The 23,317-nt window shown below is 39.3% G+C and overlaps 2 protein-coding genes across 2 annotated transcripts; both read right to left on the bottom strand.

Annotated features, from left to right (window-relative positions):
• Positions 1 to 4,430: 4,430 nt before the first annotated feature.
• Positions 4,431 to 5,366, bottom strand: OR6B1 (olfactory receptor family 6 subfamily B member 1). Its single transcript, XM_014858091.3, has one exon. It carries the CDS (start codon positions 5,364 to 5,366, stop codon positions 4,431 to 4,433), a length of 936 nt encoding a protein of 311 aa, XP_014713577.1.
• Positions 5,367 to 18,829: 13,463 nt separating this feature from the next.
• LOC106841863 (olfactory receptor-like protein OLF3) lies at positions 18,830 to 19,771 on the bottom strand. Its single transcript, XM_014858077.3, has one exon. It carries the CDS (start codon positions 19,769 to 19,771, stop codon positions 18,830 to 18,832), a length of 942 nt encoding a protein of 313 aa, XP_014713563.2.
• Between the last annotated feature and the right edge of the window lie 3,546 nt (positions 19,772 to 23,317).

Here is a 23,317-nt window from a genome sequence, read left to right as displayed (position 1 = left end):
TACTCCCAGCATTATTAGCCGTCTGCCCAGAAAATGCTTCTTTAGTTCTCACTATAAGCTTTTACACCCAATATTTGTTCTGCCTATAAAACTTTTGCTCAAATAAAAGTAAAATAATCCTTTACTGAACACTTACTCTGTGCTGAGCACTAATCTAAGTACTTTACCTGTATTTACTTATTTAATCTTCAAAGAAATGCAATGGGATGGTACAGTTATTAGCCTCATTTTACATATGGGGTTGACCTCCAACTATATAGGGCCCTTAACTCTGTGCCTTCGTCCATTGTAAATTGCTAGCCAAATAGGCGACAACATTCACCGAAGAATGTCACATTAGGATCAAGCAGGCTTCTGAGAAAAAGCTCTGGTATAATATCAAAAACTCAGAAAATTGTCATTTTGCCTTTTTCCAAATCTGAGATAATATTTTTTTTTCTCCAAACAAGAGCTATCCCTGCACTTACAGAGAGGATTGCTTATTACGTGGTCATCCTGACCCTGGAGCTTGATGCAGTGTCTGGTGAGAATTGGGCCATCTCCAATTAGTGTTAGAGGCAGATGAGGGGGAGGATTTTTTTTTCCTTTTGGATAGGCATGGGCATTTTAGGAAGTTTCTCTTGGGGAATAAGGTATATGGGGGTTCTAGGCAACCCAAATGGGCTAGCGTAATGTGCACTTGTGGTTTTAAGCAACCAAGCTCAAATTGCTCCCTTCTCTTGGTAACAGAATCCCACTTTCTTCTGTCTGGAATGTTCTTCACTCAAGTAGCCACATGTCTTGCTCCCTCAGCTTCTTTGCATATTTATTCCAATGTCACCTCCTCAGTGAGGGTTTCTGTAACCATTCTATTTAAAATGTCAACTCTCCACCAGCGCTTCCCGTTACTCTTCCATGCTTTTTTCTCCCACAGTGCTTATTGCCACCTGAAGTGGTATGAGTATGGGTTTTCTAGGGCTGCTTTAACATATTACAACAAACTTGATGTCTTAAAACCACAAATTTATTCATTTTCTTACAATTCTGGAGGCCAGAAGTCCAAAATCAAGGTGTCAGCAGGGCTGTGCTTTCCTCGAAAGCGCTGGGGAACCATCTTCCCTTGCCTCTTCCAGTTTCTGGTGGCTCCCAGCATTCCTCAGCTCATGGAAGCATGACTTCAGTCTTTACTTCCATCTTCCCTCAGCCTTCTCCTTTCTCCTCTCCCCTTCTCTCTCTTATAAGGAACTTATCTTTGGATTTAGGGCACACCCAGACAACCCAAGACGGTCTCGTTTCAAGATCCTTAACTTAATTACATCTCAAAACCCTTTTTCCAAATAAGTTCACAAGCACCAGTTCCAAGTTGAGGAAGTGGACACATCCTTTTGGGAGCCACCATTCAATCTGCTACATTATGAATGTATGCATGCATTATGGATGCACAGATATACAGTCTGCTGTCAGTTCCTATCCATGAGGGTGACAAGTTTTTGTGTTTTGTTATTATTGTATATTATTATACTTAAAATAGTGCCTAATAGTAGGTACTCAAATTTTAGTTGAATGGTTTAATTAATATGGTCACTTAAAAATATACTGCATGTGGCAACCGGCCAGGGGGCGCAGCAGTTAAGTGCGCACATTCTGCTTCTCAGTGGCCCGGGGTTTGCGGGTTTGGATTCGGGTGCAGACATGGTACTGCTTGTCAAAAGCCATGCTGTGGTAGGCGTCCCACAAATAAAGTAGAGGAAGATGGACATGGATGTTAGCTCAGGGCCAGTCTTCCTCAGCAAAAAGAGAAGGATTTGTAGTAGTTAGCTCAGAGCTAATCCTCCCTCTCCTCAAAAAAAAAAAAAAAATATATATATATATATATATATTGCATGTGTAATTAACATATTTTTATTTCATTTGATGAACTTCCTTATGGATTTGGTTGGTGATAACTAAATTATGATGGCTTGGTCTCTGAGTAAACTGCTAAAACTGACTACTAGAATCTATATTGTGGTTACCTAATCACAAGCAGGCTGGCTTAAAACTTCCAACTTACTTTCTGTGTCTCACCTTGCAAATAGCTCTCTTCTATGTGCATTTATCCATCATGCAGCTATAAGTCATCTTCTCTCTGTTGAGGCTGATTCCTACATTGGTCTGATCTGACGCTGCTTTACTCAGCTCCTGCACTTAGGCATTCCTCTCACAAAGAGGTCAAGGCCACATTATTGATTTCCATCTGCTCTTTGCAACACAATTTAATAGAATTTACAAAGAAATTCTACTCCCACACTCTCCCTCACCCAGATACTTATGAGAAATAATAAGGAGACAAACAGCCCCTTATCGTTGGGGGTCTCTAGATGATGTATGTGGAGCTCAGTCAGTGCGGGATGGTTTCAGACAGGTCTAGGGAGCATAGCCTGCACAGTTAGGTTCCCATGTAAACCCCAACCAAGTTTCAGCTTGCTTAGATCATACATGGGCCAGATCTTTAACAATCAAGGACTTTTGCATCATGTCAGTTGATCCTCAGAACCCTCATGTAAGGGAGGCACAATAAGCATTGTTAGTCCTATTTTACATATGAAGAATTAGTGTTTCAGAGAGTTTACATGATTTGTTCCAAGTCACATTATAAAAATATATCTGAGGCTAAAACTCATGTTGTCGGCAGCCAGTAGATTGTTTTTATCCCTCTTTTGCTAAGTCCTGCTGAAGATGCCTTTGTCAGTTTTTCACTGTGTATATTTTATAGCCCTATATGACAGTGCCATTACATTTTGATTCATCTGAAAGATCTCAGAAAATAAACATTTTTCTTTATATGCTTGGTTTTTAAATGGAAATATATTCATAACCACTTCTTTATTGCATCGAGGGGCAAAAATACATTCCAGGAGCAAACATTTAATCATTTCCATTATGAGAATCATTTCCTCTTATAAATTTATTCTCTAAAATGAGGTAGGCTTACATTTTATCTTTGTTTCTTTTCTTTCCTAAGGAATATACTTCACATTTGTCCATTTTCATTTTATCAACAGTTCCCCGGGTATAGTAATTGGTGATTCCAACCACATCCCTGCAAACTTAGCTCCCACACTCAGTTTACTGAGGAAGCATGTTTTCTCTCTGAGGAGATCCATGGGCTAAGAAAGAACCCAGGGCTCAGAGTCAGAAGTCCTGGGCTTCAGACTGCCACTCCCCATTGTCTGCGATTGTACATTATTTACTTTCTTAAGCTTCTGTTCTGGAAGTTCGTAAAATATAGAAAAGAATCCCATCTAATGTGTCTTTCTTCAAAAGAAAGAGAAAACATTCTTGAAAGTGTCATTCATTTTTAGGTGAAAGATGTTGCAAATGCGAAAAGCCATCCTATTTTAAACTGTTCTAGCGGAAGATCTAAATTCCTGCTGATGTTGGCATGTTATATTGAATACGGCTTAAAGTATAGCTCCTGTCGCCATTGGCAAAACTGTGAACAGAGTGGGCATATCTGGGCACCCTTCTGTGGGTGTGTGGACACCTGTGATCAAAATGGACTAGCATACATGGAGAGGGTGTCAGGTAAACAAGTAAGAGAGTTGAGAGTTATTGGCATAGAATAAAAATCTGTCAAATCCTAAAATTGGGCTAGTTACTCATATATGAGATGCATGATGAGAAAGTGAAGGTGAGGGAAAGTGAAATAAAAATGACGAGGAATGAGGAAACATTGAGATCACAGGAAAAGAAGACTGATGAGGGCAAATTTCGTTCAGCAAATAATATATTTGATGATATTTATTAATTATCTATTGTGTGCTCATCTGCTAGAGGATACAAACAAATATATTGTGACAAATATATTGTATGAAATTCAATACAAGCCAACTGTGTAAGGTAAATCAGAAACAAAATATAACTGTATAAGGTACAATTCACACACAGATAACAGAAAGTCCTCTAGCTTTGAAGTAGAAAGGTATTTAATACAGGTGTTTACCAAAAGTGTTGGAAGGACTAGAGGGGCAGTCTCTAGTCTCTGACACCAAGATTGACTCCCAGCTCAATGTCCAGAATGGCAACCTTTGTCTCAGCCAGGAAGCTGGGAAGTCAGGAAGTTTTCACCAAATCTTTTGGCCCCAGAGCCCTTAATGATTGCAGATCCCCAAACAGCTAACTCATACACTGTCATCTGTCTCCCCACTTAACCCAGTTAGGAATTTACTCACAGTCCTAGAAACCCCATTTTGGGTACAGCCAAAGAGAATTGTCTATATAAGGGGTAAGCACAGAACTCATGCATAGTTGCAGACCTCACAACACAACCAAAAGCCTGTGGTTGATGTAGATGTGCTGATGTCATATTAACGTGAGTAATATCCAGCTGAGGCATTAATGGGGAAAGGACAGAGGATGGAAGAGCAGGCACCCAATCAAATCATTTCCTTCTAGTTATTTGTAATAGACTAGTCCAATTGGATGGCCTGACAATAGGCCAGTTTCTTCAGAGCCTCTTTGATCTCTCGGTTCCTTAGGCAATAGATGAAAGGGTTGAGAGCAGGTGTGACAATGGCATAGAAGATGGAAATAACTTTGTTCATGTTGAAGGCATGGATAGCTCGGGGCCGGGCATACATGAAAATAGTGGCTGAATAGAAGATGGTGACCACTACAAGATGGGAGGCACAAGTAGAGAAGGCTTTCTGCTTTCCTGTGGGCATACGTAGAACAGTGGCCAGAATGCATCCATAGGACAAGACAGTGATAGAGAGTGGAAAGAGGAAGATGACCAGTGCCAGGATAAAGTCCACCAACTCAGCTATGGACATGTCTGTGCAGGAGAGGTTAAGTACTGGAGAGATGTCACAGAAGAAGTGATTGATGATATTGGGGCCACAGAAGCTGAGACGGGAGATAAAACAGATCTTAGCCAAGGAGATGCCAAAACCAATGGCCCAGGAACCAAGAGCCAGGTGGAAGCAGAGCCCATGGCTCATAATTGTGGGGTAGTGGAGTGGGCGGCAAATGGCCACGTAACGGTCATAGGCCATGGCAGCCAGGAGCACACATTCTGTGCACATGAGTGCAATGAAAAAGTAAAGTTGTATCATACAGTGGGTGAAGGAGATACTGTTGCTCTCAGACCAAAAACTAAACAGCAACTTGGGTACAGTCACAGAGATGTACCAGGTCTCCAAAAAGGACAGGTTGGCCAGGAAGAAGTACATAGGCTTGTGCAGTGGCCGGTTCTGCTGCACCAACAGGATGATGATCATGTTTTCAGCCACTGTCAGAATATATGCCATGAGGAATATCAGAAACACTGCTGCACGCATGCCCCAGTTCCCGGGGAATCCCACCAGAATGAACTTGGTGACCTGTGTCTGGTTCTGCACTTCCATATTGGAGACACAGGGCTTAGCTCTCCTGGGGGGAAAAACCACTGGTCAGATTCCATGATCCAGTTAGAATCTTTGATCCATTGCCTTCTCTGACTTTCAATAACAGTAACTGATATCATTTATTAATAAAATATAGGCTAGAGCATACACTGGGTACATTAAGCACATAACGTAATTTAATTCTCTTCTTTATATATGTCATATAACACATAGCCTCTTTAGATATGCTATTAGATTTATTTTAGTGTTGAAGAAACTGAGGCTTGGAGAGGTATTAAGTAACTTATTACCAAGTTCCCATGGGTAGTAGGACAGGAATCGCATTCAAGTCTAAGTCTAAAGCCCACATTCTCTCTAACATCCTATGCTGCCTTCACAACCACCTCTGAATGAAACAAACCTCCATGTTCCATGTGACCATTGCCAATTCTAAAGCATATACTTGGCTTTCCTGGCCCATCATCTACCTAGAGTTCTGGAAGTGATTCCTTACAACTCATTTATCTTTCATATGGTATTACTTTCTTTTCCTCTGCCACCAGTGGAGATGGAGTGCAGCTGTCCTTGTCTATGAGGTATGTGAGAAGGTGAGATGCGGAGAGTTAGCCTTTTCAGTATTAAAGGCCTGGACCTCCTCATTCAAGTACCAGGTCTGCCTCCCATATACTATACGACCTTGAAAACTTATCCTCTCTGAAACCCAATTTCTTCTTCTGTAAATGTGAATATTAATACTTATTCAGCTTATGTCACTGTAGATCAAAACCTAAATGAAATAATGTAAATGAAATGTTCATATGAACTGTAAATAACAATAAGTGTGAAGGAGTGCCCTCCTTTTGCCCCACAGCAGGGCATTGAGAAGGTAGGCATGGACTGATAGCAGCGAGGAGAGGAACTGCTGGGAGCCAAGCAGAGCGTTGAGCAGAAGAAACATGGGCTTCACTCTCAGGGAGTTTTAAGTCCTTGGGGGTGGAAATGAAAATCTCTGGGAGGAGATTTTTTTTAAATAAGCAAACAAAGATAGAAATACATAATAAAATTTGAGACATTTCTATGATAGTTAAAAAACAGAAAATGATACTAGTGTGATCAGAAAAGGTCCCTTTGACCTCCCAGGAGGTGACGTTTAGGCAGAGAAGGAGTCCAGGCCCCCAGCCCTTTGAAGAGCTGAGGAGGGAGAGAGCTGCACTGAGGTGAGGCCACCATTGCTACGCTGGGATGGACGGGGAAGACGGCAAAGGAATAGCTGGGAAAGCTAGGCAATACTTTGGGATCTGAACAGTGGTATACATATGATGAGAAGCAAGTGAAGGATGAAAGCTGAGTAGGGGCGCATAAGATCTACGTCCGGAAAGAGAACTTTGTCATGGCAAAGACTCTATGGAAGCAAGATTGATCGGAGGCTATCCAGAGAAGGTCAGAGGAAACTTGAAGAGAAGTGGGTGGATTTATGATGCGCTTCCAAAGAAGCTTTAACAATAATAGATAGATTAGACATGAGAGATAAGGGAGAGAGAAATCAAGGAGGATCTCAGATATATGGCTTATTACATAGAAGTGATGTCATTTACTAAGATGGGGAAAACTTCAGATGTTTACAGGCATTTTCCTCATAGATGAGGAGATGGAAACGGCAAGAATCTGATGAGGTTATGCTTTGATTAGTTTTAACATGAAGCCTAAGCAATCGGTCCAGAATATTCTATAATTATAATTTATTGAGCACTTGCTAGGTGCTGAGAAGTTTGCTAAGTGCTTTTAACACAATATCTCATTTGTTTCACAAAACAATACTAATGAGATATTGTTATTCTAATTTCACAGAAGACACTGTAGCTGAGGCAGATTAAAATGACCAAATTAGAGGGAGAGGAATCAGAAGGACAGTGAAGCCAGGTCTGTCTGACTGCGAAGGAATGTCCTTTATCACTAGGCTGACTCACACGCAGAGGAGGAATACCGGATTTTGGACTCACCACTGTGTCTTTACATTTAAAATGTCTGACTGTTTTAGGAAATGTTCTCTAATTCTACTGAAATTTCATTATGTGCATAGGTTATTAGAGATGAGCCCAAATTAGAAAAAAAAGACAGATACATATTCAATCAAACGCACAAAACATAAACGAACATGTAGAAATGCTTGGTAAATGTATCAGAGATAATCATTGGACTGAGTCTTGGAATATAAATAAGTGAGAGGATGAGGCGTTTTAGGCAGATGAATCAGAGTGAACAAAGACATAGAGATATGACACGGCCTGGCATCTTCAGAGAAGCAACTCACGATGCCCTGATTGCTGTGCGAGTGGGCAAATTATGAGTGAATGATGAATAGAAAATGGATGGAGAGATTGTGCTAAAAAAATAGGGTCAAGGGCCAGATCATGGAGACCTTCATACGAAATATTAAGTCGTTTAAGAATTAGCCTATGGTATAGACAATAAGTAATCACGGCAGGTGATAACATCCTCATATTTCACCCTGGCTTTGATGAGGGGGGATGAACATGGAGGAGTCAAGGTTGCCAAGTCAGAGACTGAGAGCCCAGTTGGAAGACACTCTCATAACAGACACTTAAAGATACACGCAAAGAAGAGAAAAATCACCCCAGTTACACTGTTTGTTAAAGAAATAAAGATGAACATATTTAGACTTTTCACAAGTTACTTTCACAAGTAACTTTGCACTCCTACAAGAAGCTTGACAAAAAAATTAAAGATTTCCCTATTTCTCACCAACTAAATGAAGATTTATTGTCAATGTATTATTTTACCATAAAATTTATAGACATTTTCATTTTTAATAGTTTCTACTCTATCACATTGTACTCAAATTTACTACCTCTCATAGCAGATTTTTACGATTGATCAGGAATCAAAAATCCTAGGCCCTTCTCTCAATTTTTATGCCTGCTGTGTGTGCACTTTCCCTTATTTTTGTCTGGTTTCTGCATAAGTGTAGGTTCCAAGTAATTCAAATGTGATGAAAACATAACCTCCTTCCCTGCCAAGACAACAGCATCGTCACAAGTGCATTGCTGGGAAGAGGCAGCAGCCTGCAGCATGGGGCTGGCAGAAGGCATGGTAGGGATCTGCTGATTGGCATCAGAATCTGAACACTTATTTCTGATCCAACACCAAGAGAATCCCCTCAAAAGTAATGGGGGTGTGTGTTCTCTCAGCTCACTATATACCTGGCTGCACAGGCTTCAAAAATGCGGATACCACCCCGATTGATTGCTGGGAATTGTGGTTGGATAGAAGGGAGAAGCGTGACAATAGAATTAAATATTTAGGATTTAAACAATATTCTGCCATAAGATCCTGAAACAGAGGCGCCTACATATCTGAGAGGGGACACTTACCTTGGCCAAGCAGCCTCTGATGGGGTGAAATGGGAAAAGAAATTCTTCAATGATTCTAAAATAGGAAGAAGTAGAAAAGAAATATTCAGGTATTGAATAGATGTAAGGAACCCACTCTCTAAACCTAGAAGGGGTAAATGGGCACAGATTACCCAACTGCTTCCAAACTGACAGCCAGGACTAGAGGAGAGGTGCGCCCTTGGCACTAGGACCACATTTGTTCCTGATGTGGCACCTGGCTGGTTCTCCCAGCACCCTGGGGTCAGAGCACCCATTGCCTTCCTAGTGGAAGCTGCAGTGGTCTCAGGCATACCAAGCTGTGAAAATCTCTGGATTCTGAGGGCTTTATATGGTATCAAGACTTGCCCTACATCTCTGCCAAGACCCAAGGGAAATGAACCTTGATGATGGCAGTTTTGGTCTCTTGTGGGAGCCATGAGAAATTTCTATTTGCCTATTGTGGCAATCTTATTTGTTTTATATAATATTAGCTCCACAGGGGGGAAAATCCACTTACAGCCACATGCTTTGAAAAGAACCATATTTGAATTTATTCTTTGTTGAGACATGAAGAGAAAAAAATCCTACTTTTAAATCTATTTACAGATTTTAAATTACAATTATTATTCAATCTTCAGCTCCCTTGAAACAGGACAATCATTTCCGTGCTCCAAGGAAGATATTAATACCCAAAGTAGACATATTGCTACACTTCGGTAAAATTTTAAATAAAAGTTTTTATTTTAAATGATTATGCTATAATGGTGTGGTAAATAAATTTATCATGATGGGATCATCATTACTTTGGCTGCTTTGAGAACCATTTGACCAATATTTCACATTCTGGGACAAAAATCTAGTTTACTATAAACATCATTTCTCTGTAACCTGCTGAACTCTTAAGCAGCCCTCGCAGAAAGAAAAGCTGTCAAATTCACTATGGTTTCATGAAATGCTGAATGGAGATATTGACAGTTACAAACAATCCAGTCTGCCACACGAGTTTAGGTAAGCCTTAAATATAGTTTCTCTTATAGGACTGGGGTATGAAAATCAAATTGTGGCAAATAAAAATATGGGACTTCTTTTCAAATCTCTGGCCTCCATTTAGATCAAAGTCCTGGAAAAACTCTGACATCTTCTAAAATGTCTCATTTGATATCATCCATCATTTTCCAATGTATATTATAAGTCTATCATGATGTGGTGGTCACTAACAGAAACAGAAATGACAGAGCTTCCACCAAACAATCACCGTGCTAACCACGTTCTGGTCACCTGTTGTGGTGGCAGTGTGATAAGGAGACTGAAAAGAGGGAGCATACTTCCCCAAAGAAAGGGAATGTCCATCTACCGTGAGCGGGTTCTAGGAATTGCTGCGACTGTGATCCTTTATACACGATGTTTGCGGTTCAGATTTCATCCAAATAATCCCAAGTAAATTGGAGATGTTCAGCAGATACAAACTGCCACTATTCTATGACATACTAACACAATCTTATCCTAGAATTCAGCTATACAGGCTTTTCTTGGAGCCCTTTTTCTCCATACCTGCTGGTGGTTCCAGGTTAGAGAATTCTGCAGATCCCTGTCCAGGATATACGGGAAGCAATAAGGAGACCCAGGCAACTCGTTGTGTTGTCCCTCAGGTCCTGAGGTTCCTTGGCTGTCTGACTTCTTTTCTTCAGTCTTCTTGTATCTGTTGTTGTATATGTCCAGGTTTTTTTAATTGTAAGGGACTGTTTTTTATTGCTGATTAGTATTCCAGTATATGGATGTTACCACAGTTTGTTATTTATTCATCTCTTGATGAGCATTTGGTCCTCTTTGAGGCACTCCTTCAACACTGACCCAGACCATTAGCCTCCGTTCCCTGTTGTGTGGAACCCGAAGGTCACCCAAAGGTGGAATCTCACTGTCTGCTCAGGCTTTTCTTAAGCATGCGTCCAGTCATGGGCATGTGTGTAGCCGTCTCAATTCCCCAGTATGTACCTGAGGTTTTAAAATCTCTTATTCTCCCACATATGTCCCTTTTCAACCTCTTCCTTCCCAATATTTTCAGTCTGTCTGTTGCTTGTCTTGACTGTTGTCCCTAAACTCGGGCTTCTGCAGCCAATACTTTTGTCTTTAAATACTTTACCAAATGCCATCTGGGAATTCACCCCAGCTCCAGGAATAATCTGAGTCAGAGAAACAAAAGCAAGCCTTTATGGCAGCCCTTCAGGTGGTCGTATAAGTTCTTGAAATACTCAACTAAAATTCTTTGAGAATAAAATTCATATTGCTGTTTTTGGCTAACAACCTGCACCAGGAGTGCGAACTGCCATCTTCACAGCTGCCACTAACCTGCAAGCTGGGGGATAATAGGTGCCCAATGGAAATGCCACAGGACTATGTCACCACAACACAGTAGCTTCGTTCTTTGTTAATCTTTCCCCTCTTTGTTGTCAATTTTTACTAGACTCCAGAGTTTTACAAAAGTCAATTCTGAAGGTTTTTGTCAGCTTATTAGCTGTTTTTGTGGAGGGATGGAGTCTTAGAATTCCTCACTCTGCCATTTTCAGTGATGTTTACTGAAACATCATTACTTTAAAGCAAATATATACACATATTTATAGACATATAAATATATGTTTATGTATTTATATACTGTCTTTGCATCTTTCAACCTTGCCAAACTCCCTTATTAATTCTTGGACCTTTATTGTAGATTCTTTGGAATTTTCTACATAGATGATAATGTTCCTTATGAATAAAAATGATTCTGTTTCTTTCTAATTTACATTCCATTTATTTCTTTTTTTCTGGCCTTATTACTTTGGCTAGGATTTCAAGTTGAAGGAAAATGATGATCATGGACATCTAGGTCTTTCTCAATCTGAAAGGGAAAAATCATTATCTCTTTCACCACAAAATATGTTAGCTCTAAGTCATTTCTATATACCCTTTACTAGGTTAAGAAGTTCCTGTCTATACACATAGGTTTTTAAGATCTTTATTGTGACTTAATGCTGAATTGTATTAACCAATTTTTTTGCATTTATTGAGATGATCATTTGGTTTTCCCTCTTAGTCTGTTGATACAGTGAAATAAACTGATTTATTTTTGGATGTTGAACCAAACTTGCATTCTTTGTGTAAACTCCCCAAGATCATGATCTATTATATTCTTGCAAATTACCAGATTTCATTTGGTAATATTTTATTGGAATTTTTGTGTGTCTGTTCATGAAGGTTATTGGTCTGTAGTTTTCTTTTCTTGTGATGTCTTTGTTTAGTTTTGATGTGAGGGCAGTTCTGGCTTTATAAAATGATGATGAGTGTTCCCTCATTTTCTATATTTGGGAAGAGCTTGCGTAGAACTAGTACTATGTGTTCCTTATATTTTCAGTAGACTTCATTAGTGGAGCCACCTAGAACTAAAGCTGTTTTTGAGGGAAGAGTTTTAATTGTACGTTAAATTTCTTTCATAGATAGAAAGTTTGCAGGTTACCTATTTCTTACTATGCGGGCATTGGTAGTTTTTTCTTTTCCAGGAATTTATATATTCCATCTAATTTCTTGAAATGATTCATGTAAATCTATTAAAAGTATTGCCCTAGTATTTTTTCAGTGTCTGTAGGATCTACAGAGATGTGCCCTTTTTAGTTCTTGATATGGTTTGTGTTTTTTCTCTGTTCCCTGCTGAGTCTGGCTAGAGGTTTTTCCATGTGATTAAAGTTTTCAAAGAACCTATTTTTGCTTTCATTGAATTTCTCAATTGTTTTTCTGAGGATTCAAAACTTTTTTTGTTTTATTTTCTTTATTCTGTGTTCTATGTGCTTAATTTGATCTTCTCTGTCTAGTTTCTTAAAGTGGTAGCTTGACTCATTGATTTGAGACATTTCTAACATAAGTATTTAATACTTTAAATTTTCCTCTAAGCTCTGCTTCAGTTGCCAAGTACAAATTTTATATTTTGTATTTATTTGTTATTCAATTCCAAATACATTTCTTGTATCCTTTGTGGTTTCTTTGATTTATAGGTTATTCAGAAGAATGGGATTTAATCTCCACATATTTGGAGATTTTCCAGAGGTCTTTGCTTACTTGTTTCTAATTGAATTCCATTATGTTTAAAGAAAATGCTCTGTATGATTGTAATTATTTTACGTGTATTGACATTTGCATTCTTCTATTGCTGAATGGAATGTTCTAAAAATGTCAATTAGCTCGGATTGATTCAAATCTGCTATATCTTTAATGGCTTTTGCCTACTTGATCTATCAAATACTGGGAAAATGATGTTAACATTTCCAATAACAGTGGAGGATTCGTCCATTTATTTTTTATTTATTTGTAAGCCTGTTATTCAATTAAAATATGTGCTCTTGATTAATCAATACCTTTATTATGATAAAATGTCCACTTTTGCCTTGGTAATATCCTTTATTCTTCTAATTACTTCATTTGATGTGAATAAAGTCACTCTAGATTTCTGATTCTAGTATTGCATGGTATATCTTTTTCATCTTTTTACTTTTAATTTATCTACATGTTTATATTAAAAATGGGTTAATTTTAGAGAGTACATAGCTGGGTCTTTCTATTTTACCCTACATTATATCCTCCGTCTTTTAATTATCATATTTAGACAATTTTCATTTAATATTATTATGAGTAAACTTGCATTTAAATCTATCATCTTGCTATTTGCCTTCATTTTTGTCTCATTTGTTTTTTGTTTTCCTTTTCTGCCTCTTTCTTTAAATAATTTTAATTATCTTATTTTACACCTATTGGCTTCTTAGTTAAGCCTCTTTCAAGTGAGCAATGAGATTTGGAAGAACTTTCCACAAATTCCTGTCTCTATAATTGACACTGGGTGAGTCAGCACAGTAGATAGAAGGAGCGTTCTTGAAAGCCAACCTGTGTGACTACCAATAACTTAACTATAAGTTGGAGTGACTGTGAATCACACTACAATGTGTCCCACTGAATTCCAACTAGATGTGCCTATACTGGTTTGATTAGTATCCCTCCAAAATATGTGTATACTCAGAACTTGATTATATGACTCTATTTAGAAATAGGATCTTTGCAGATGTAATTAGTTCAGAATCTTGATATGAAATTCAATGGCTATTATCTTAATAAGAGGAGAAGAAACAAAGAGCATGGAGAAGAAAGCCATGTGAAAACAGAAGTAAGCAGAGATTGGAGTTATGCTGACACAAGCCAAGGGATGCTTGAGGCCGCCAGAACCTGGGAGAAGTAAGAAAAGATTCTTTCCTAGAGTCTGCAGAGGAAGAATGACCCTACTGACTTCTTGGTTTTGAACTTCTAGCCTCCAGAACCATGAAAGAATAAGTCTTTGTTACAGCAGCCCTAAGAAATGAATATAGTACCCCAACTCAATTTTCCCTTTGCTAGGTCCCCAAAATGCTCAAAGCCACCCCAGTACTACCTGCCAGTAGGGTAAGTTTGAAAGATGGAAAATAAGAATGGAAAGTGACATCAGTTCAACCAATTGCAGTTAAAATTCTTAATTTTGAAAAAATTCATAATGCATATTTTACAAAAAAACATTACCATGTACCTCAAAGGACCCTGTGTAAGTAAGAAGCCCTGAAGCTTCAGCTTTATTGGCTTCATGGGAAATCCACTTCTGACACAGGAGAGGAGAGTTGACTACAGATACAATGTCCTGAGATGACCACAGAGTATCCGTAAGGAATGATCACACAAGTGGGCACGAGTCCTATGCTGGGAAAGAGGGTGATAAGAGGAAGTGTAGGGGGATTGGTAACGGATGAAAAAATGTGTTAGAGTTAATGTAATAGAGGTCATGGTGGGGTCAAAGTTCATTGGAGTCATACTCTACGGTGTGAACTGGAAAAACAGAAATAGTGGTCAGAGAATGGGGCACTTGATAAGGAGATATTAGATGTAGTGCAATGATTGGCAATGAAAAGGTCTACAGTATGGTCACAGAAGTGGGTGACTGAGCGTGGGATAGAGGACAAAAACACTGGAAGGAGAAAAGAAGTCAAGTAACTGAGAGGCCAGGATGCCAAATGGATCTTCTGCATAGATGTAGAAATTGCCACACGTGATGACAGAATTAGTGGTAAATCACCGTAAAATGAGGAAGACAGATGGTAAACGATGTGAAAAAGAGGGGATTATGGTGCTATATTCTGATAGCATATGTTCAAAGGAGCTGGAGTCATTTCAGGAAAAACAAAGAGCAATGGTCTTGAAGTGGCAGAGGCTCACAAAAGATACCCTCTTCACCTTCCTGCCCAGTGTTAGAGGAAATACAAGAGCTGCAGGGTCTGTATTTGAGAGAGGAGAGGGGAATCAGAGTTCTAGTGAACAGTCAGGTTGAAGTTAAAGCAAGAAAGACAAGAATGCATTCAAGGAAGAGGCTTAGAATACAGAGCATCTTGCTGATAACGGAGCAGGAGTTTCAGGGGACAATTGGGAATGACTGTGGTGTCAGAGGAGGCTAGTATTTGGGTCAGATGTGTAGGCCAAATTGTGGAAAAAGCCCAGATGACTAAGGACAACCTGTAACGTGTGAACTTCCTGCCTAGGCTCAGATTGACAGGGTTGTGGGGCAGGAAAGAATTGCTTGGAATCATCTCTTAAGGAAAAGTGGTTAATCAGATTTAGTTCAAACCTCTTTCCAGACTCTGCGCTCTATCCATGTCCTCATCCCCGTGGGGGCAGCAGTTTCATTTTGTACTCACCACTCTGCCTTTTATTTCTTCCCTTTCAGCACATAAAAATTTACATCTTTTAAAGTTTATTTTACACTTAGAAGGCTTTAGCTTGTTGCCTGTCCTATCACAGCTTAACTTTCATGTCCCTCAGTCCTTTGTTTTAAGCCATCTTTTGTTGCCTGAAGTTGTTCGCACATTTTGTTGCTGTAATTGTTATAGTCTTAATGAAAGATGAATAGGTAATAATTTTATTGAGTTCTTGCGTATGTTAATATGTATTTCTGTCACCACTTAAAACTAAATGATGTCAAGAGAATGAAAAGACAAGCCACTGACTAGGAGAAAATTTTTGCAAAAGACAAATCTGTTAAAGAACTGTTATCCAAAATATACAAAGAACTCTTAAAATTCAACAAGAAGAAAACAAACAATCTGATTAAAAAATGGCCCTAATACCTTAACAGACATCTCACCAAAGAAGACAATGTGCAGATGACAAAGAAACATATGAAGAAATGCTCCACATCATATGTCATCAGGGAAATGCCAATTAAAACAGCAGTGAAATACCATTACACACCTGTTTGACTTGGTGCCATCCGGTGGATTCCAACTCCTAGCACGTACAACAGAGCAGAACCCTGCTGGGTCTTTTTGTGCCATCCTCTCACCTCCCGGCACTACATCAGACAATGCTCTGCCGCTACTCGTAGGGTTTTCACAGCCAATTATTTTGGAAGTAGGTGGCTAGGTCCTTCTTCCTAGTCTGTCTTAGTCTGGAAGCTCTGCTGAACTTTGTCCACCATGAGTGACCCTACTGGTATTTGAAATAGCTGTGGCATAGCTTTCAGCATCACAGCAACATGAAGTCGCCACAATACGACAGCCAACAGGCAGTGATGTGGTTCCCTGAGTGGGAAATGAACCCGGGGCAGCTGTGGTGAGAGCGCTGAATCTTAACCACTAGACCACCAGGGCCAGCCACATATCTGTTAAAATGGCCAAAATCCAGAACAATTAAAACACCAAATGCTGGTACAAATATGGAACAATGAAACCCTCTTTCATTGCTAGTGGGAATGCAAAATGATACAGCCACTTTAGGAGATAATTTGGCAGTTTCTTACAAAACTAAACATACTTTTACCATATGATCCAGCAATAATGCATCTTGGTATTTACCTGTAGGCGTCAAAAATATGTCCACACGATACCTGAATACAAATGTTTATCGTTGCTCTATTCATAATTATCCAAACTTGGAAGCAAACAAGACGTCCTTCAGTAGGTGAATGGATAAACTTTGGTATATACAGACACTGGAATATTATTCAATTTCAAAAAGAAATGAACTATTAAGCCATGAGAAGACCTAGAGGAAACTTAAATGCACATTACTAAGTGAAAGAAGCCCATCTGAAACAGCTACATACTATGTGGTTCCAATGACATTCTGACCCATCTTTACTGCCTGGAGGTAGGTTTGCAGTGATATATAATTGGTACATACTATTTGGTATTTCTTTTTATAGCTTTTTATGCTTATTATATCTATGAAATAGAGAAATTAAACTAATGGAATAAATCGGAGGATCAAAATCCAAAATAATTTTGGCAGGTTGGTATGATGTATGAAAAGCAATAATAACAATTAGCAGAGCTAAATATATACACTTTCACTTAAGTTTTAAAAAAAAAGAGAGCAATGGGTGTGGAAACTTTGTAACCAGTTTATAGGAAACAAGTCTTGGGAAATTAATCAAATAAAAGAGTACAATGATAGATAATTTTGGAAATAGATAGTGGTGATGTTTGCACAACATTGTGAATGTAATTAATGCCACTGAACTGTATACTTAAAAATGGCTCTGGGGCCATCTCCATGGCTAAGTGGTTAAGTTCACATGCTCTGCTTCAGTGGCCCAGCGTTTCACCAGCTTGGATCCTGGGCACACACATGGCACTGCTCATCAGGCCATGCTGAGGCGGTGTTCACAGAGCACAACCAGAGGCACTCACAACTAGAATATACAACTAGGTACTGGGGTGGCTTTGGGGAGAAGAATTAAAAAAAAGAAAATATTGGCAACAGTTGTTAGCTCAGGTGCCAATCTTTAAAAAAAAAAGGCTAAAACATTGGGGCCAGCCCAGTGGCATAGTGGTTAAGCTGACGCACTCTGCTTTGGCAGCCTGGGTTTTGCAGGTTTGGATTCCAGGTGCAGACCTAGCACTGCTCATCAAGCCATGCTGTGGTGGCGTCCCCCATAAAATCCAGGAAGATTGGCACAGATGTTAGCTTGGTGACAATCTTCCTCAAGCAAAAAGAGGAAGATTGGCAATGGATGTTAGCTCAGGGCCAGTCTCCCTCACAAAAGGAAAAAACAATGGCTAAAATGGCAGATTTTATGTTTTATATATATTTATTGCAATAAAAAAGAATATAGTGAAATCGCAAATATTTTGCATCTTAAAAGCAAATTTGATTCTTGAAAAGCAAATGAGATCCAATATACTGGTCTGAACAAATATTATGTCATATGTTATTTATTTCAGGACAATATATCACACTCTAGATTAAAGCACAAATGGTGCTGAAAGTTCTAAAATTGCTGTTATTTAAGAAAAGTTGAGAGGCCGGCCCCGTGGCTGAGTGGTTAAGTTCGCGCGCTCCGCTGCAACAGCCCAGCCTTTCACCAGTTCGGATTCTGGGCATGGGCATGGCATGGCTCATCAGACCATGTTGAGGAAGCATCCCACATGCCACAAGTAGAAGAACCCACAACTAAAAATATACAATGATCTACTGGGGAGATTTGGGGAGAAAAAGCAAAAAAAAAAAAAAATTGGCAAGTTGTTAGCTCAGGTGCCAATCTTTAAAAAAAAATTAAAAAAAGAAAAAGTTGAAGAAACCATTTCTGATTATCCTGGAGGAAATGAGATTGTTCCACAAACAACTGGAGTATTGCTGTGTAGCAATAGGAACAGACATTCTCCATTCAGTTCCACAAGGTAAAAGTAGACCTAATCACTGGAATTCATCTATCTATTCATTCCACAAACCAGGTCTGCTTGATGAAGCTCGGGGTCATTCCTTTATACATTGAACATGCTAATAAAATTAAAAATGGGCAGATGAAGTCTAAACACCACTGGATAACTGAGAGATGATGATCAAAGAAGAGGCCCTCTCACAGACAACTGACACGTAAGTTATCAGGTATGGGCCTACATAAGGAAATTCATCAATCGTGTGGAGGAAAACGTTATTCAAATGCAAGGATCTGACCATAATAGTCTTCTTTAGTGTGAGTGTGGAAGTCCCATCTATACTTATCTGATCTCCTTTTTGGTGTTGATCTTAGATAGCAAGAAGTTCTTACAGTCTTTACCGTTTATCTCTGAATTTCTCCGAAACTTTCTGGAGAGCAGCCATAACTTCCTTATTCCTCAAGCTATAGATCAAGGGATTCAACATAGGTGCCACCACCGCATAGAATAGAGCAACCATCTTCTCTTCTTCCATTGAGGAAGCTGACTGTGGCCTCAGGTAGGTGAAGATGGCTGCCCCAAAGCACATACAAACCACAGTGAGGTGGGAGGCACAAGTCCCAAATGCTTTGCGGCGTCCCTGAGTAGAACGAATGCGCAGAATGGCAGCAACGATACGACCGTAGGAGAAGAGGACCAGAGAACAGGGAAGCATGATCAGCAGAAATCCTGAGATGGCCACCATGATCTTGTTGAAGGAGATGTCCACACAGGCTAGCTGTAGCACTGCTAGGATTTCACAGGCAAAGTGATTGATAACATTGTGACACAGAGGAAGCCGGAAGGTGATGATTGTTTCCATCAGTGAATTCATGAAACCAGCCACCAAGCAGCCGGCAGCCAGCCCCAGGCACAGCCCTCCATGCATGATGACTATGTAGTGAAGTGGGTGGCATACTGCCACATAGCGGTCATAGGCCATGGCTCCCAGCAAGAAGAACTCAGACCCACCCAATGCCAGGGACACGTAGAGCTGGAGCACACAGCTGTGGAATGGGATGGACTTCTGAGCTGAGAGAAAGTGGGCCAGCATTTGTGGGGCAAAGCTGTTTGAATAGCAAAGGTCCACAAAGGATAAAACACTAAGGAAGAAGTACATGGGGGTATGAAGCCTGCTGTCCAGTCTGATCAGGGCAAGAATGAGGACATTTCCCACAGTAGTCACCACGTACATGGCCAGGATCAGGACAAAGAGGGAGACCTGAGTCACCCAATCACTGGACAGCCCCAGCAGAATGAACTCTCTCACCCATATCTGGCTTTTGTTTTCCTGGCCCATGAGTTTCTGAGGAGCAAACTAAAGATGTCAAATAACAAATTATGTAAACTCGGGATTGGAAGGGTGGCTTTTGGACCATATAGAGAACCTATCCATCTGAGCTTAAAGTTCTCCTAGAACACCTCAGCCAAATCATCAGCCAAAACTCTGCTTGAACATATCCATAGATGAAGAACTCAGTGAGACCCGGATGTGCAGCTGGAAATCAAGGCAAAAAGAAGCTACATTCTTGGAATTCAATGTATTGGAACATAATTCCTTCTCCCAAACATCAGCTCTTAAATGAGGGAAGGAGATTAATGAAGTATTTAGACTTACCATCCTACTCAACTTAATAGTTATTAGAGGAGTTAATTCCTGTCTTTCTGGAGAAAGTTTTTGCACCATGTGAAAGATATTTGTCTGAATTCTGAATGATGTTCTGTACCATTTACCCTCTTTTGGTTTACTGGATTTCCTCCCTAGATACCTCAGCCTCACTCCTCCTCAGTGGAATGTATCCGTGAAACTCTGAATATTGTAAATAATATTCTTATACTTTTTATTCTAAGTGATTTGGAATTCCTTTTCTGTAACTTGCCTTTGTACTTTGAGAGTGTCGAGTGGGAGGCTTCCCCTCCACCTCTCACAACAGTGGCCCCGTTGAGTGAGATCAACCCAAGAGAGACTTCAAGAATCAGATGTTTCATGAAGAGAAGGTATACAGAGCTGCTAAAACTCATCTCTTATGCCCCCCAAGGGGAATTTAATGAAGCGGTTCATCATGTCAAGTTATTATTTAATAACAATATTTTTTCAAGGGAGGGACAGCTCATTTATTTCCTAGTACAACATTGATCAGTCCTCGCCAGTGAAGGTAGAAGAATAGAAGATCAAGTCTTAATTACAGAATATGATGACATAGGCAGTAGTAGTTTCTTAACCTCAAAACAAAGTTTCTTTTCTATTTGTTCACTTACAGAAGGAAAGAAATGATCCATAACTGAAATACACAGGTGAGATCCTGAAGTCTTAGAGACAATCCTGTAACAGTACATGAAAGATCATTATTCCAATGGCTTCTACACTGTTCATATTATAACCATAGATGAACAACAGACTACAGCTGCATTTATCGAAAGCTTCCCATGTCAGCCTAAGAACTTTTAGAATGATTCTTAGAGACTGCACCGCTTATAACACAGCCGGTTGGGGGACTTCAGACTATAGCTCGTTATCTTAAAGATAGCAATATTCAGACAGTTACTCATAAAATATCCAGGACTTAGTATTGCTTTGAATAAGGCCAAAATGCCAAGGAATTTATTAAAAACAGAGCTTTCAGAAATTGAGTGTCACATAGAAATTAGTGGAAATGATCAAACAATGTCAGATATCCAATTCAAGGCCTCCCCTGCAAACTCTAACTCACCCACACGGAAATTATAATAAGATACCCAGTGACAAGATTGGAAAAAAAAATACACAGTGCCTAGAAATGTAAGATTTTTCACTGTGTGAAAAGAGAAGGATTCAAAATCTTCGTCACAAAGAGTTAGTTTATAACCAAGAATGATATTTTTCCAAATGTTCAAAATTAGCAGGTTGTTTAGCCTTATGACTAAAAATCAACAGCACAGTCTTCAGTCTTTTGTATTCCCTTCCTTGTTATTTTCTTTTGCATTATAGCTATTTGTACATTAATTTCTTTTTGTTCTGCCACGTTTGATATTAGAATAAAAAATATTGTCTTTATGCTGGTTGGAAAACTTCCTCGTCTTGAAAACCCTGATAAAAATATGGACTGGTAATGTTTACAGTGCTTCCATTTGCCTACGTGAATGTACTTCTGACACACCAACATTTTCAGAGATTCACCAAAATCTAAAGAGACCACACTGCAAAATACAGCTTAAATGCAGCATCCATCCTTCCGCATCCAACTGCTTTGTTCCCACATATGGCTTCCTACACTCGTAGTTTCCAGATATTTGCATTGAGGGGTCATTAGGGTCATTTTTATAGGCAGGGAAGTTTTCTGGAAAATTCATTATAACTATTCTCTCTAGGGATGCTATTTTAAATCTAAATATTTGATCTGTTTTCTCCACATGGAAGTGTTTGCTTCTTCCCTTCCTTTATTTTCTCCTTCTCACATACGTGTATATATATATATATTTCAAGAATTGCTTAAAATCTAGATGATGAAGGAATAGGTATTTTGTGCTTATTGCTTTGTGTTAGGATTTAATCAAATAAACTAACCAACTATGTAAATCACATTTAATAAAACTTACCAAAGTGGGATGAATTGTTTCCAAGAAGTATTTCTATTGTGACCTGCTCTTTAAAGGAATACCAGTGATTTGCCCCACATTCTGTGTAGGATTTATTCGAAATAACCTTCTTTCAGTCCTGTCTGCCAGGGGTGTAGCTGTACCTGTGATGCGGCGCTCATCAAGGTGTATCCGCAGGTGTGTGTGTGCACACGGGTGGCATGGATGTGAAGTGATGCATAATGGCAGATTCATTTACATTGTTTACACGTCTATAACCAGGACTTAAAGAAAGACCAGGTCTAAAAAATAAAACAAACAACAACAAAACATCTAGTATTTTCCTACCTATCTCCAAAAACATATCCAAAAGGAGGGCTTTTGTCCTTAAAGCCATGTTGTTTTTGCTCAGTAATGTAGTCAGGCAAGTGTATTTTCAAGTGGCACATTACTTGTGTAAGTGATTTTGTGATTTTCAAATAAAATATATTTGATGTTTTTAAAAAGTGATGTGTTCAAGTCAAAGTAAAATCTGTTTCTTTGTAAAATTTCTTTCAAATAACTTACCCAAGTCAATGGCCCTGTGAATCAGTGAATGGTCAGATTCAGTTTTAGGAAATCTCTTCCATCTTGCCTCTCATTCTGGTGGCAGATGGTGGGAAGAAAACAAACAAGCTCCTGAAACACTCCTGCCTAGCCAGCATGCAAAACTTCCCCAGGGTGGGAAGAACACTAAGAGAATTAAAAACCATAAGTGCACTCATTTTAGTATCCAGTTGATAGGAACTAAGACTTCATTTGCTGAACCTTACTCTGTACCAGGCATTATACTAAATACTTTATATATCTATTTCTATAACATATTATAATGTAATGTAATGTAATGTAATGTGATGTAATATAATATAATATAGTGTATCTTCACAACAACACTCTGGACTTTGGCTAATTCTGTTTTGCAGGTGGAAAAAAGAGGTGAAGAGATTAGATAGTGGTGGAGTCAGGACTACCTGATGACCTGGGCACATCCAGTACTCTACTCCTGTACGTAGCATGACCCTGTGTACAGCACAGTGATAGTCATTGTTCAAAGGCTATGGAGTCACCAAACATAAACATCAGGAGACCTGTCAAAAGGAATAATTGATTCCTACTTTGGATCCCAGTCACTGCAGAATGGTGGTGGACCAGAACAGGTCCCTCCCACTCACCTTGTGAAGCTGAAGTCTGGCCTTCAGGCCACATCAGCGACATGACAAGGAGGAGAAACAGCCTACCTCCCCCGTTTGGA

The sequence above is a fragment of the Equus asinus genome, chromosome 1 (assembly GCF_041296235.1).
Source record: "Equus asinus isolate D_3611 breed Donkey chromosome 1, EquAss-T2T_v2, whole genome shotgun sequence".
Classification (NCBI taxonomy): Eukaryota; Metazoa; Chordata; class Mammalia; order Perissodactyla; family Equidae; genus Equus; species Equus asinus.
The sequence above is the reverse complement of the archived record's forward strand: the minus strand, read 5'-3'. Positions and strand labels throughout refer to the sequence as shown.